This window comes from Saccostrea cucullata, unplaced genomic scaffold (genome assembly GCF_032062105.1).
Source record: "Saccostrea cucullata isolate Sc308-1 unplaced genomic scaffold, CSIRO_AGI_Scuc_v1 ctg897, whole genome shotgun sequence".
Classification (NCBI taxonomy): domain Eukaryota; kingdom Metazoa; phylum Mollusca; class Bivalvia; order Ostreida; family Ostreidae; genus Saccostrea; species Saccostrea cuccullata.
The window spans coordinates 86,551-103,567 of NW_026929693.1; the positions used below are offsets into that span (position 1 = coordinate 86,551).

General features: G+C 32.3%; 2 protein-coding genes across 2 annotated transcripts; one reads left to right on the top strand and one right to left on the bottom strand.

Annotated features, from left to right (window-relative positions):
* Positions 1–1,617: 1,617 nt before the first annotated feature.
* LOC134281837 (metalloproteinase inhibitor 3-like) lies at positions 1,618–16,741 on the top strand. The gene is made up of 6 exons (XM_062764275.1): positions 1,618–2,101; positions 3,865–3,990; positions 5,669–5,772; positions 6,289–6,385; positions 14,880–15,001; positions 16,286–16,741. The coding sequence occupies exons 2-6, from the start codon at positions 3,867–3,869 to the stop codon at positions 16,466–16,468; spliced, it is 630 nt and encodes a 209-aa protein (XP_062620259.1). The 5' UTR covers positions 1,618–2,101; positions 3,865–3,866; the 3' UTR covers positions 16,469–16,741.
* Positions 7,425–11,928, bottom strand: LOC134281854 (uncharacterized). Its single transcript, XM_062764292.1, has 2 exons — positions 11,419–11,928; positions 7,425–10,884 (listed from the first exon to the last, which is right to left on the bottom strand). The coding sequence occupies exon 2, from the start codon at positions 10,869–10,871 to the stop codon at positions 9,648–9,650; it is 1,224 nt and encodes a 407-aa protein (XP_062620276.1). The 5' UTR covers positions 10,872–10,884; positions 11,419–11,928; the 3' UTR covers positions 7,425–9,647.
* Positions 16,742–17,017: the final 276 nt, after the last annotated feature.

Sequence of the window (17,017 nt, forward strand, 5' to 3'; positions counted from 1 at the left end):
GTGACATTAGACCTTTCTTAAGAAACCAACAACTTTGACCTTGGACTTTGACTTACCTTTCAAACTTTTTCATTGGCCCTAAGTTTTGATCAGGTGGTGAGGGGGTTTCATACTTCACACCTGTTTTTCTTGTGATAAGACCCTACTTTGGGAACAATATATAATTTGCATTTATGAAAAGTTTAATCTTCGCAATGTTTGCATACGGGGGCACCTGTGTTTCAGAAACACATACTGTTTTAAAAGGCATTGAAGAGTAATGCCCCTGTAATCGAAAATGATTGCGTTAAACACAGAGTAAATTTAGCCCCCCCCCCCCAAAAAAAAGAAATTTTGCGAATTAATGCAAAATATTTTTGTGTTTAATTGCAAAATTGTTGCGTTTAATCGCAAAAGTCTTGCTATAATCGCAAAAGTTGACATTTTTTACGTAATGTTTTGTGTTTCAACGGAATGATTATTGCGATTAAATGGTATGTTTTGCGATTAAAACACAATTAATAATACGTCTTTCCTTGAACTGGGCCTTCAAGGTTTTTTTTTACTCCTCACTAAAATATAAAAAGCAGTGGAGGAGAACCTTCAGGATTATTCACAACCCTTACAGTAAACACCAATCTTATTTTCCTATTTCATGTAAAAGTTATTAAAACTTCAAATTTTTGGACGGGTTTGATTCTCACATCCTTGCACTATCACAAAGTTTGATTTTATTCTTAATATTTAAAATGACAATCTTGTGAGAATAAATGAAAAATATTAAAACAACAATCCACAAAATTCAGAGTAGAGATGTTCGAAAGCAAAACACATCACTCAGTATATTGTCATTCCATGCAGTTGTGGTGAGCAGACTTTAACAATTGAACACACCCGGTGAATCGTAAATATCAACAATAACAGAGCTCGTGCCCTGTTTACAAAAAACTGCGTACATTTCACAGGTGTGTTCAATTTGCTAAACTCTGTACACAACACTAATCACGAAATGTCGATACTTGTAAAAGGGTCTTTGCTTTCAAATATTTCTACTCTGAATATAATAATTTTTCTTGATTAAAGTTTTAATATTTTTTTCAACATACACAACAAGAGTCACACTTCTCCTAAATGAATAAAATAAAAATTTGTGAGAGTGCAACGAAGTGTAAATCAAACACCTCCAAAAATTTGAAGTTTCAAAAACTTTTAGATGAAATAAGATTTTTTAATGTATTTTCATGTGAAATGCTATTTAAATATATAAGTCGAGATATTATACAGAAAATATTAACTTCAAATCTATGCATCTTTAATATATCAGAATCAGGAAAGAAATACTATAAAAGTCCATGTCACCGTATTCATCACAATTAGCTGGACAAAAATAGCTTATACATTTCCATACAATCTTAAATGAATAATATACCTGCTCTCTAAAATCACTGAATAAGCGTCAAATACATGAACATAAACATTTAATGCCCAAAATACAGACCTAATGACATACACGGTGTTTACATGGTGATTAAGATTTTATCAAAGTTTAATGCGTTACACCTGTGAGGTTTCACATCTTGTCTCGTTTTGTTTGAAAAAAAAGCGAAAATAACATTCTCGGCACTTTAACAAAAAATTGAATTAGGTAAAAATATATAAACATTGAAACGTTACAAACTATTCTAGAAAAAAAAATAACGACGGTTTGACCTGACATCGTAAATCAAGATAGCTGATTTGGAGCTGTAATTCCGCTCAGGTTTTGTTTAGAAATCCCTGCGTTTGAAACTTGGCAAGAAAATGGTATACTTGGGGCTAAAATCTCACAAATAACTCGGTAATAGAATTAAATTTAATGTGTATGTTTCACCTGAAGGTCTCGGCAGTTTGATTTTTTACGATCTTTGACGAGCGTTTCAGCTATCCAAGGAATGCCGTGATGAGTCGGTTGGGTCTATTAACTAAAATGTAATTACAGATATTTAATACGTTATCCCGTAGATCGGAAAAGGGACGCACTAGGCTGAATGTCACTGAGAGCAAATCCCTGCTTCACAATTTGACCCTATTTCACGAATAAACAAAAACAAAATTTTCATTTAATGGATTTTACTCGTTAGAGGTAAGTCATTTTAATTTCATTGAATCCAATTTAAAAAGTAAAAAAATCTATATACAGGAAATAAATGAAAAGGACAAAAACATATTATACTTTTTTTTTTTTTTTAAATGTTGTATTTAGATTGTACATGTACGTATGTTTTGATTATCTTATAGAGTGAATGATATAAGTCCAGAGTAAGGGACTGGGGACTGCTTTTTCATTACTTTTTTTTTATTATTTTTATTTCAGATGAAAAAGTACAAGTTAAATGAAAATATAGTTATTGATTTATATTCTGTTAAATTAAAGAGAATTTTTTTTTACATGTAATAGACCCATGTAAATAGATTGAATGCGTGTTATTGAAGAAAAATATATTCTAACTAGAATCTTCATATATGAAAAAAAATGCCGATAGATTTTCCCCCTTGATAAATCAAAAATAAGCTAATTTCTGGACTATGAAAAAAAGATAAAATTCTCCTTTAAAAAAAATCATTTTAAATATATATTAAATTATTCATTAAAATCACAAATAACTATGTAAATACGCTTGCATTTCTTATTAGACTCAAATTAGGAAAAACGGAAGGAGGGTTTCGATTATACAATTGTCTTTTGTTTATTTATATTGTAAAGTATATAACTAATTAATTATAAAAGGTCTTGGATTCTGCTTTCCATCTGAATGAAACGAACGGAAAAAGTGTATTTTTAATTAGATTAGCAGTGCGGAGAAAAAAAAAACAAAGTTATTTTACACTCTTGCTTTTTTAATTCTCAGTAGTTAAATTATGCAATGCATTTTTTGCAAACTTTTCTAATTCGATTGAAAAGAAAACGAAATAAAGATGCAGGATGTCTTAGGCTTTTCTTTTTTTAACTTACAATAAAAATAAACACATTCTCCAAATATTAGTGAGCGATATCTCGTAAAGTTCATTCATTATTTTCATAATTACGGTTAATTAAACTATGAGCACTCTTAATTTTGCTACCCTCTGGGAAAACCTGGTGTCATGGAATTCAATGTTCTCAATGATAATACAACAGCATTTCAGTTAACAACCGGATTAACTAACAGGGCAAACATCCTAAGTTCTCATTAAGTCGGCAACATTTTTTCCTGTATTAAACAATGTGTAAACAATGTCCTTAAAATATCATAGCATTTTCTTGAGACATGAGAACAAAAAAGATACATGATAAATAAATTCTATTAACTGCGTCATTAACCTCAGATTTCAGAATTACTCGAAACTGTCGGAAAAACTTGTGTGTGGCGGAAATTTGATCCAAAGTTATTTCGTTTTTATTCGACCACCCCCACGCTTATCAGCGATGTGAAAGATACACTCACGTGTCAGTTTCATTAAAGGTTTCACTGAACTCATGTATTACAGGCAGCCATTCCTAGTTTGTGAGTGGACATAAATAGGAGATTTGAGGCTTCAAATATAATATTATTCCAATTGAATGATTTTTTATAAAAATGATAACAAAAAATTAAATAATTTCTTATCATTGTTTGAAGTTAATATATTAAAGGTATGTTTCAAATTAAAAAATAACTCAACAATTGATATTAAAAATATATTCCAATATAATTCACAATTACAAGTAAATGTATAAAAGGTTGACTAGCTATGATCCTTTTGATCATAGCTAGATTTTGGAAATCTAATTTAAGTTAATTCTAGATTCATTTTTTTTTCTATCTCTGCAAAGTGGGATAAAATAAATGATTTAATTTCTAAAAAAAATTATATGTTCTCTTATAGGTATGGATTGGAAAAAGTCAGTGATTCTGTTGGCTTTGTTTTGTGCTTTCCATCTGAGGACGGCGTCTTGTTGCAAATGTCCGGGGCCAGAACATCCCCAGTGGCTGTACTGCAAGTCTGATATAGGTAAAGGGAACAGGTGGAAAGAATCACCTGATTTAATTATCAAAAAAGTCGCAGTGCTGTTCGACTTACTTCTTTTACTTCTATCGATTGATTTAAGGATTCCATTTTTAACGTATTTAGATACTGAAATTAGTCATACCTTGTTTTTTGCAATCTAAACTTTTTATAAAAGTCAAGTAAATAAGGGATATGTCATTCAGCCATATTTCAACGAACAGCATTCATAATTTTAATCCTAAAAAATGCTCTTCTGACTAGAAAAACTGAACACAAAATGGAGCATTTTTATTACACAATATGTATTTGTGAAACACTGATGCCGCCCCGTATGACAGCATTTGGCGAAGGTCAAGGTTTCTCAAAGGGAAGTCAAACTCCAAAACCAAGGGATGAAAATGCTGTTACTCATAGAAAGGATTTGTTCCTAATGAATATATTCAATAAGACATATGAAGACATTCAAAATAAATACAAATGTGAAATATTAAGGCCCTAGCACCAAACAGTTAATTAAAAGTTATGGACAAGATTATTTTTTTTAAAGTAGGTCAAACTCCAAGGTCAAGGTCAAAAGTCAAAATTGTTGGTATTCAAAGGAAGGTCTTGTCAGAAAGATTGATTGATTGTATACTGTTTAACGTCCCTCTCCAGAATATTTCACTGATATGGAGACGTCACCAATGCCGGTAAAGGGCTGCAAATTTAGGCCTTTGCTCGGCACTAAGGCCTTTGAGCAGGGAGGGATCTTTATTGTGCCAGACCTGCTGTGACACGGGGCCTCGGTTTATACTGTCTCATCCGAAGGACCGCCCCATTTAGTCGCCTTTTACGACAAGCAAGGGGGTACTGAGGACCTATTCTTACCCGGATCTCCACGGGGCTTGTCAGAAAGAAAACACCTGTGAAATATAAAGGCCCTGGTACTAACTGTTCAAAAGTAAGGCCCAACGTAAAAGTTTTTTTGAAAGAAAGCCAATTCAAAAGTCTAGGTCAAAAATATCATACAGTATCCAGGAAAGGCGTTATTTTAATGAATACACATAGCTCCAACTGTTCTCGAAAATTATGGCCAAGGTTCAAGTTGTGTAAATTCTTGCAAAATTGGGACAAACTCCAAATGCAAGGTCAAAATCAAGAAATCAAATTATGTGATACTAGTTTAAAGGCGTAATCACAAAGAATACGAGAAAAATATGAGAACCATAGCCTCGATCAATCAAAATATATGGCCAACGTAAACGTTTTTATGGACAAGGAGACTAATAACAGAAAGACAAACAGACAGAAAGAGGGACGGACAGGACAAAAACTAAATAATCCTCGAATCAGCGATAACGTGGCATAAAAATTAGATCATTTTTGAATAATAACAAAACAGGAATATAGATATATGAAACAAACATTTGTATTTTAAAACAGAAAATTTACACATCAACCAGAAATCATCTATACAATACATAAGAAACATATAAGGTAATAATATAACAATGAAGAAACATAAATATTGAGTCCTCTACGATTTTAAGATACATGTAGATAATGGCTATCTAGTGTATCAATATGTCACCTAACTTCAGTTTTGCTACATGGAATTCCACCTCTAGATTAAAAGGCAAGGCATTAGAACACTAAGAACAAGCCGAAGATGCTTTCAATAAAGTAGATCTTACTTTTGCAGTGATCAAAGCCTACATAACCAACATCACCCGAGTATATTCAAAGCAGGTACCCGGACGACCGATCGGGAATCACATCCATGTCCACATTTACCAAAAGTTTAAGGTAAGCATTCATATTTATTGCGACAAGTGCGATTTATTACTGAATGGTGTTAATTATTTGACAATTTTTATGTAGTTTTACCTCTAAATCTTGTAAAATTACGCACAAAATGTTAGAAAGCAATTTGACGCCCGAGTCTGCAAACTAGAGAACACTTGTAGTACTGAGTAAATACTAGGTCATTTGCCATGAATTTGAAAATTCTTAGGGTAAATTTTTTATTTAATTTATGTTTATTTAACAGTTCACTTAATGTCCATAAACACAACAGTATTTAAAGTTGTAATGTATTTGCAATATATGTTCAACCTGGCCTTAATTTGGGATCTAAACACTGGGCCCCTGAAACCAAGTAAACAGTTTCACAGTTTTGATATTAAGACTTATGTATTCATTGCAAATCATATTAAGTAAGTTTATACTCTTTATGTCTATGATCATACTAATTATAATTTATGTTATCAAAATTATCCACTGTTCCATGTGTTCCATGGTTTTAAGTCTTTTTCTGTTTAGGGTGAAAGAAAGTTTAAAAATATCGACCACACCAAGATTTACACACCGCTTGGCTGCAACATAAGACCTCGTATTGGACGGAAGTATATCATGATGGGTAAGAGAGAGAGAGAGAGAGGATCATACATTTCTGGCTACAACTGGTTGGCATATTATGATTTAAACATCTAGCAAAAGAAAAAAATCTATTTAACATATTTGATGGTACATGTAAGTCAGGCAGAATGTCTGATTGTCTCTTTTTAAATTATTTCTCAATAATTGTCATGAAAATCTAGAGGCTATTCAATATAAGCGCCGCTAACAATTCGCAAAATTTGGAACGTAAGAATTAACAGCTTTTTGACCCAGATTCGCACCGAGGTCTCCTGTAGCTTGACAAAAGGTCTTCTCCAACTGGCACCAACATTACAAACAATGTGTATATTCGAGAGAGAAAAAGACTTGTCAAGTGTTTAACAATACGGAATTCGTGTCAAAAATACTGGAACTGTCAATACAAATCTTACGTACATGACATAAGAACAAATGTAATCGATTGTTCCGTATCAAATATTTTTCGCTGAAAAGGTTGTGAAAACCAACCAAGCATGCTCAGCATGACACATGAACACTTTGGTCGACTCGGAGGACACGTTACCTGTTGTACCTTTAAATTATATGTATTTGTCGGTTCATTGTTTTGAAGTTAATGCAATTAAGTAATGAACTCTCATTTATGGTGGCATATTTCTGCCCCTTGTGTGCAAGTTATTTTTCTATCAAATATGTCGACATGCAAGATAAATATGTTGACATGCAAGATAGTTATGTCAACATGCAATATAAATATGTTGACATGCAAGAAAATTGCAATAAAATAAAAATTATAAAAAATCTTCAAAAATCTCAAATATCGCCTACATGAGACATCCAACATGCTAGATGCTACTTATTTATGTTAACATGCAACTTATTTATGTTAACATGCAAGATAAATATGTTGACATGCAACTTATTTATGTCGACATGCAATTTAGTTATGTTGACATGCGAGATAAATATGTTGACATGCAACTTATTTATGTCGACATGCAACTTGGTTATGTTGACATGCAACTTAGTTATGTTGACATGCGAGATAAATATGTTGACATGCAACTTATTTATGTCGACATGCAACTTATTTATGTCGACATGCAACTTATTTATGTTGACATGCAACTTAGGTATGTTGACATGCGAGATAAATATGTTGACATGCAACTTATTTATGCTGACATGCAACTTATCTATGTTGACATGCAACTTATTTATGTTGACATGCAACTTATTTATGTTGACATGCAAGATTAACATGTTGACATGCAACTTATTTATATAAACATGCAACATATTTATGTCGACAAGCAACGTATTACTTTTTTCAATTTTATTGAAACTGAATACATGTATTATTAATAAATTCATTTTTCCCCATATATAATATCTTCATTGAAACCTGGTGAGTTCAATGTAAAAAGGGTATTAAAACACAACTTGCTTTATCAGAGAAAAATAACATGGTGTTTTAATGAACCAAATGACTCACTTGAAAAATATTATTATACACACAAGTTGAAAGGGTTTTTTTTTTGTTTTTTTATTTCAGTAAGTCTTTGATTTATGAAAGTTAAGCAACATTTAATTTTCTTTTAAGAAATCTTAACAACCCTCGTTTGATTTTTTTTTTTTTAGTTTTTCAATTTTGCTTCCAAACCATCAAAATGTTGTCCACCGCATTGAAGCAGTAATATCCAAAAATGAAATCATGCACAAAGCGATGTAAGTGCCTGAAGACCCAGGAATGGCGACAAAGTTTTCAGTGAATATGATCGATTTGTCATTTCATTTGGGATATATACTTTTTTAAATATGATCGATTTTCAAAATGATAAGATTTTGAATTAAATGATTAAATCTAAATGCAAAAGAAATTATGTGATACATAACTATGAACATTTGTGCATGCGTGCAGATTCGTTACTAGTACTACCCAAGACATGTGCAATGAGGCACGGTTCTGGGTTTTTTTTTCTGTCGGTAAAATTGCAGTTGATTTTAATGATCGAAAATTTATTCAAGCAGATATTGCAGTTTAAGTTATTTTCTATAATATGAGGTGGACAACAAAGCACAAATTGTATTTCGTTTAATAAAATGTCCTTGCGATTCAGAAACGTGACCGTAGACTATAAAACTTTTAAGGGCCCCTCCCTGCGGTGACCTATAGATTTAAGTGTGTCCGTCCGAAATCTCTTTTAAAGGATGTACAATGACCTTGAACTATGTTTCAAGGTCTAAGGTTAAGGTCATAGCAGAATTGTTTATTAAAATCTTTGTCTGCAGCACATCTTTTCTCCCCTTGGTCCAGTCTGGTTCATACTTCCACAGAGTGTCTGTTGTCATACGGTGTGCAGTGACCTTGAAAATTTTTCATTTGCTTAATTTTGTTCAGAACAAAAAATAAATGGCTTTAGGTAAGGGGTAATGAGACTGAAATAAAAGTTTTATGCCAAGTGGACAATTTATAAATTATAGGTCAAGGTCAAAGCAAAATTTTCTGAAATGCTTTTCATCCTATTTTCCATTACTTAATTTAATATTTTAAACAATAAAAATGGGAATTAAGATGTGTGAAAAATCGTAAGAATGAGCTATTTAATGTCAAGTAGGTATGCTCTGAATGAGGGAGAAGAGATCTAGAGCTTTTATTTACAGGTGCATTACCCATGTCAACTTCATTAAGGAGGCTGGGGAGTCAACAAATTAACCATCAGATATAACTTATTTTTTTAGATACGATATCTTTAGCTTTCAACTATCATTTGGCAATCAAAAATTTCATACATTTTAGTTTAAAAATTTAAACATTTTTGTATATCTTTATATTGAGCTCTTCTTCTAAAGGAGATCATAATAGTATGAAAATGACCACAACCACCCAGCCCTCTTAAAAAGGAACAATTCTTTTTTACCATGAATTAAAAGTTTGGCCTAGTTATCAAAAAACAAAAAACCTGCTGAACAAATGCATTCTTTATTCCATAGGAAAATAAACTTTTGTACTCTTACTTCAACACTCAACAGTAATCATAACAATTTTCTGAATTTATTATGATTTTTGACCTTGACAGTTAAAGCAGATAAAAAAACAATTACATATATTATGTACTATTTATATGTATACTTTACTAGTAATACACATTTGCAATTAAATACACAAAGCCTGGCAAACATATAATTTCTCATTCCTTTATCAAACAGTATTCGGAACATAGAGAAAAATGTACCTCCTTAAAACGATAAGAGTCAAATAAATGTATGTAGATACATGTAATTTATAAGCAATCTACATAGTCTGTTATTCGGATAAAGAGTTCTGTTGCTTCTTCTACTGTGTTTGGTGGGTAATTCAACCCGTTTTCCATTCTTATTTGAGTACCAATAACTTCAAATTCCATTGAAACACCATTTGCAGGAGGGTAGGCACAATATTCTTGTTCTATGCCATTCAGATTATCAGGTACAGGCATTTTGAAATCTCTTGTTTGGTAAATTTCGGGCTGAAAATACATTACATCTGGTTTTCCTGACGGACAATCTGCATTGCGGTTTCTTCTAATTGTGTGTTCATTCCAATGCTGTATAAATCTGTTCAGTTCTCCGGTGATAATTGGTAAGAAACAATACCTAGCACACTCCAGGTGGACTATGTCGGAGGTGTCAAAAACACCTAAATTATCCATAGCCTTAAAGTAATTTATCCAAAAATTGCCACACATTTCTCGTAAACACCGCCAAAATCGCTCTATTCTCGTATTTCTATATGGCGATCCATACCTAAAACTTGATAGTCCTTGCAAGGGATCCTGGTGATTCCATCGCAAAGCGTATTGCAAATCTCGAACTATGGCGTTCTCAGTACCCCTGTCTGCGTATACGACTACAGAAACCCCGTTTATTTCTTTGATATAATCTATATAAAATCTGGATATATACTCAGGGTTTTTGTTAGAATTGCAAGCTTTGAGCCAGAGAATACGTCTTGAAAAGCCATCTACACAGCAATGAATGGAAATTCCGAATGGTTTTAACTTGTCCCAGCCATCTAGATGAACACAAAAATTCGGCCCTTCGTTAATGTACCTTCTACGCTGAAGACGACGTTGTCTACGCCTTATTACACCTTCTGCGTCCAAAACACTTAATGCAACGCGCACCAATTCACAAGACACATTGAGGTTATGGTCGATTAGCAGACGCATCCTCATTCCTCTATAGCCTATGTCACCGCCCGAGCCTGAAAGTTCATGTAGAATAGCCGTTACAATGTCCTCCAAACGTGGCTGGTTGTTTCGTCTCGTCAGATTCATTTCCCTTAAAACTTGATGAATTCGTCTTGCACTAAGAGTAATGTTATGTCTGGTTGCAAGAAATCCAATGATTTCCTGAATAGTATAACCAGAGTGGTAATAAACAGCAATCATTTCATTCCTGCTGAGAGGTAGTCCGTCCACAACCAAACGTTGAGCCAGAGCAGGTGTATAGATATTTTCACCCATTGTATTTTTGTCGCTGAAAAAAATGGGAAAAAATGCTTTATACACAATGAATTTTTGTTTTGCTTTCTACGTTTGTAAATTTACATCAAACTTAATCATTCTTTAAATACACCACGATTTGGCTTGTAAGAGTTTATCATATAAAAAAAATTGCAGTTCAATTAAACTTATGTAAGATAGCACAGACGGGATTAGAGGGAGCAGGGGGCCCGGGCTCCCCCTTTTGTGTCCGAAATACACATAAGATTTAATAAATCAATTTTTTTTGGTGTGGTCGTGGACCCATACCCTGACCAAAACTGGTTGGGGCCCCCTTTTTACAAGATTCCTGGATTCACCACTGATGAAGATAGTGAAAAACTAAAAGTATTATGTTTGATCAAATAATAGCAACATAAAGTACACATATTATTTAAGAAATGGGCACTCTGACCAAAAGAGATATTGACATCAAGAATTACTATCAGTAAGGATTATACAAATTACCAGATTAATCAACCAAAAGATCTTCATTACATCCAATATCAGATCCAAAACAAAGTTTTACCTTGCCAGTTGTGAAGAGACCAGATGAACGTTCAGAGGTTAGCTTCTCATTCACTGCAACCACAGATTTCGATTAAACTGCACCCTCTTTCAAACAAACAGCATGCCATCATAAATAAGTTGCATGTCGACATAAATATGTTGCATGTTTACATGAATATGTTGCATGTTTACATAAATAAGTTGCATGTAAACATATTCATCTTGCATGTCAACATAAATAGGTTGCATGTTGAAATAAATAAGTTGCATGTCAACATACCTAAGTTGCATGTCAACATAAATAAGTTGCATGTCGACATAAATATGTTGCATGTCGACATAAATAAGTTGCATGTCAACATATTTATCTCGCATGTCAACATAACTAAGTTGCATGTCAACTTAACCAAGTTGCATGTCGACATAAATAAGTTGCATGTCAACATATTTATCTCGCATGTCAACATAAATAAGTTGCATGTCAACATATTTATCTCGCATGTCAACATAACCAAGTTGCATGTCGACATAAATAAGTTGCATGTCAACATATTTATCTTGCATGTTAACATAAATAAGTTGCATGTTAACATTAATAAGTATCATCTAGCATGTTGGATGTCTTATGTGGGCGATATTTGAGATTTTTGAAGATTTTTTATAATTTTTATTTGATTGCAATTTTCTTGCATGTCAACATATTTATATTGCATGTTGACATAACTATCTTGCATGTCAACATATTTATCTTGCATGTCGACATATTTGATAGAAAAATAACTTGCACACAAGGGGCAGAAATATGCCACCATACTCATTAATTAGAACATGGATTTTAAAATACTCAACATCACAATAAGTTGGTGAAAAAAAATGTAAACTCAGTGAAATTACTGTACATGTAGATTCTAATTATTATTGCACATGAAGATAAAATTGCGAGATATTGATTGTTAAACAAAACACAATATTTTAAAGTATTTTTGTAAATCTAAATAATTTCTTATACCTGGTTTTTTTTTCAGATATTGCATGCATTTAATGTATCTTCATTTTATATCGTTATCTTGTAAAGATATAATATATAAAATTGAAGGAAACAGAAAACAATAAATAAACAAGGGTAAGTAAATACAATTTTAAAACTTTTTTGGAAAAGGTTATTAGATCTCACTCAGCCCATGTCTTGCGCATTTTACTTTGCAAAAGGACTTTTTTCTGACGTAAGTGTTTGATATTCTAAACTGTTAAACACGGGATGCCTACTCCTCTTTGGCACCTGATCCCTTCTCTGGAATTCCAGGGATCCCCATGGTTGGCTTTTTTGCTTTGTATTGTTTATTGATTATTGGAGATCGATCACTGTTCGTTTTTTCATTTGAAAGTTTCAAAGTTTGTACATATCTTAAAAATATTGTTGAAATTACTTCAAAGTATATAGCTTTCCCCCTCTCTTGGATTGAATGTAAAGTTCTTATTAGTTCAAGAATTGCACTAAGTCACATTTTCTATTCAGTAATTTTCAAAAGGGAGAAAAAAATGCTAAGAATAAAAATACTGGACTCAAAATGAAAGTTTAATTCTTAAAAAAAATTAAATTAAGATGATTGCATAAAAAGTTTAACGACAGATGTTTAATGTAGTTTTGATTTTTCTGACTAAAACCATCAAATTGCAAAAATAATATAATGAGGAATGAACATTTTCCTTTACAGTAATGTATCAAATTATTTCATCAAAACACAGGTGTGAAAAGTATTACAATTTGTCCCCTACTTTTAAAAAAGTATTGAATATACGAGATTTTAAATAATTAAAAAAAAGATTAAATGCATATATGTATTTTCCAGTTTACACAGGTGCAGAGACAGGGTAATGTACTCCCTTAATGGTCGCTCACTATTTCATACATTATAAGGTTCTTTTCCTTTACAAACATTACATTAAAATAGCCTATTACATTTATGAATACGTTCATGGCACAAACATCAAGATTAAAAAAGAAAAAAACAATATTAGTCTTGAACCACAACATTTAGTGAAGAGAAAATACAAAAACATTGTTGAAAAGAATTATGGAGAAAACAAACAGTATTCAAGTTCAAAATTCCATTAAAAAAATACAATTTGGAGAAGAGTAGACCCGGACCTCTAAAACACCGGAGGTAGAATCAGGTGCAACGAAGGAGCAGGCATCTCCTGCCGACCGGTCAAACCCGCCGTGTAAAAGTATACCCACAATCAATAGAAACACAACACCCTAATTTTAGGGTGAAAATTATATACGGGATATAACTATGTACCAAAAAAGTTAGGACATCTTTTTACTTTGCCAAATCAGTTATTTAACGGTTGAATGATTTTCTTTCCATTACCGGAAGTTGCTTTTTAGCCCTCTTAACAGAAATCAAAATTTTGCATTTTTAATAAAATTTTTAACAATAATTTGTGTTTTCAAGGTTTTGTGGCTGTTAATCATAAGTATTGTACTAAAATCCCGGGAAAAAAATCTTCTTTCTTTTCCGGATGTGATGCCTATATTTCCTCACATTTATCATGTTTCAAATGCACTTCCAATGCTCACAGAAATAACAATTCCTCCGAATATTGCACCCTTTTAGAATGTTTTCGATCTCACATCACTTTTGGACACTTAAATACATTTTCACCTTGAATCTTAAACTACATCACTTCTTACTGCTGCATATTATTTCAGGGTCCGTTATCAGTAAATCTCTTCAGATTCATCTCTGTTTCATACTCTTCCGGTGTACTTCCCCAAACAACTTAATTAATTTACAGCCAAACTATTTTTCGACACCGTTTTTATTGCAGATCTTGATACGGAATGTTTTTAAAGCGGGTTCCGCATAACACCGTCAATCTCTTTATCTGTTTAAGCTCTACTACAAGTATTGTTTGAATGGACCTCCATAAGAATCCAACACTTTTCCCTCAACAAACCAACATCTTATAGTATATAATGACAGATTCCCATCCTTTTATCAAAATTCTGTAGTTTTCTTCAGCTTTCAGGTCAAAAGTATTCAAAACACTATCAAAACCTCTCTAATTTACTTTGGATTTTAAAATATTCTTCGTCTGATTTCATGACTGTTCATAACAACGAAAAGGGTTGAAATGACATCAGCACCATGAAGTTTCATGCTCACTAGTCCGTGAATAAAAGGGGTGTTCGATTAGGCTATTGTTTTGTGTCACGATTGGATATTTGAATGGGCTACATCCTGTTGTATTACAGCAAAGTTGGATATTTGAATGGGTGAATGTTTCTTTGGGGCCCAAAAAAGGGAATTTTTTTTAAGTAAGTTAAATAACTCGATAGTGTTGAATAGTTTAGAGAAAACATCCCCTCCTCGGGCCCTCGGCCCTCGGAGAGAATGTTTTCTCTAAACTATTCAACACCATCTCGTTATTTATCCCTTACTTATATCACATGTTTCTCTTTCGTTTATTTAGGTGTTATATTTGAGAATGAGATGAGGATGACAAAGTGCAATTGGATGAAGATGACACATACCCTGAGTGACATACAACATCTTGGATTGCGGAAACTTTATAAGAGGAACTGTCGCTGCATCGTGAGACCATTCATATTTAACAAATTTTATTTAATTTCAACAAAATTTAATAGCATGAATGATTCAGATTGACCAATTTTTAAAATATCTATAAAAATACGGAAAGATTTCTCTTTACAAATTTTCAGAAATTTGTGCTGAAAAAACAATAAAGACATATGTCAGGAATGGTTTTTTTTTTTCAAGTTCACGTAAGCTGCAAACTCGAGTGTTATTTTTGACAACATTTTATATCTATATGCTCGTCTATCTATAAACTTTTCTTATTTTTGACTTTTATTCCACTGGGAGAAATTCCCTCAATCTTCAAACAAGGGACAGAGACCCTCGGGTGTAGTGGACTAATTCTAAATGTAGAATCACATGTTTTTAGGGGAGATAATTAAGTAAGAGAGAAAATTTAATGATATCCTTTCAAATCTTTTTAAAATAACCACCAAGACAAAATAATGTGTTTAAATTTAATCTAAAAAAAAAACAAATTTAAATCTTGGCCCGCAGAGTTGTATGGTGTCATAATGGGCCATCAAAATTTTACATGTACACTGTAACTATGAACTTCTACGACAATTGTTTTTTAATATTTCAAAAACAGTTAAGACATTGTTAATCATATTTAAATGGAACAATCCTCTAGTAATTTGTTCAAACTAGGACCCTTAGAAGAAGAGCTGAGCCCAAAGTTTTACTTTTGGATGTTTAAGGAAAACCTATAAAATATTCAACATCAAAGACATGATTTATCAAATTCATATGAACGTATGAAAACATTTACATAGCTCTAGATTAACATTTTTTTTTCAAAACAAGACCTCCTAGGGTTGGTTGGAACCATAGATGGTGATCAAAATTTAACACAGGGTTGTGTAGAAAAAAATTGTTTGAAATCTACTCAAGTCATGAAAATCTAGGTTTGTTCAAAAGATGGCCCCTTAAGGTTAAGTGGGAACACAAAGGGCGATCAAATGTACATAGCATAAACAAATTTTTCTGGAAAAAATTGCATCTAAAAACTGATCAACAATAAGAACACCGATGAACATATTACATAGTTCTATTTCAAGACAAAAAGTTCGTATAACATTGGCACAATAACAATGCAACTTGCATTAAAGAAAGAACAAGAGAATTTAGAAAAGACCGAAGTGATTAAGCAAAAATGATTGATTATACAAGCACATTTGAGAGCAGTTTTCTCTGCAGCATATTTATATTCCACAATGGTATTTCTGTATATCACTTCTTAACAGTGTATTATATAAGAAATCTTGTTTTTCATTTTAGGCCGATATTGGAACTGACAGTCCATATCACTTAAGCCCTAAGGATAAGGGTTTTCGAGGTTGCACATCAAGGAAATCAAAACTGTTCGGTGTAGATTGCTACGTCAATCATGCCGTCTGTGTTTACCGTTCAAATAAGTGCCAGTGGAAAGGAAAATTCCGAAAAAAACATCGAGGAAAATGAAGCTCCTTATTGCAAAAAATATAAAATATCTCAGGGCAGCTTGTGCATGAATATATGATGAAAATTCATAAAAACCTTTTACCCTTAAACAATATGAGTGACTCTCAGTCAGGATCAGTTTCCTATCTGGGTTGATATTTTATGGCTAAGTTTGTTTATTTCCTACGAGTCCTTTTATTTGAGTTTTTGTGGCATATACTGTACGGAATGTATCACTACTGCATGACTATGAACTACAATATACATGCATATATAAAGCCTAGTTTACAAAGGAGAATCACATTTATATTTGCTGAATAATTACAGTTATTCTTATTCAATTTTACATATAACTTTATATATAAAACTATACATGTATATAATTTTGTACAAACATAAATACAATACATTGTATAATTATGCAAATGTGTGACATACAAGAAATGTCTTAGAAAGGGGATTTCATGTATATTTCATTTTGTTAATATCATAAATCATATGTTGTGCAACATTGGGTATGATTAAATCAAGTACACAAATTATGCAAATATTAATATTTGTAAAGTGCTT

What these genes read in the sequence shown, in the direction of transcription:
- LOC134281837 (XM_062764275.1), top strand. Translation starts at nt 3,867, where the DNA reads ATGGATTGGAAAAAGTCAGTGATTCTGTTGGCTTTGTTTTGTGCTTTC. An exon ending in GTACTGCAAGTCTGATATAG is followed by an intron (nt 3,991 to 5,668) that starts GTAAAGGGAACA and finishes TTACTTTTGCAG; the next exon opens with TGATCAAAGCCTACATAACC. An exon ending in ACGGAAGTATATCATGATGG is followed by an intron (nt 6,386 to 14,879) that starts GTAAGAGAGAGA and finishes TCGTTTATTTAG; the next exon opens with GTGTTATATTTGAGAATGAG.
- LOC134281854 (XM_062764292.1), bottom strand. Translation starts at nt 10,871, where the DNA reads ATGGGTGAAAATATCTATACACCTGCTCTGGCTCAACGTTTGGTTGTG.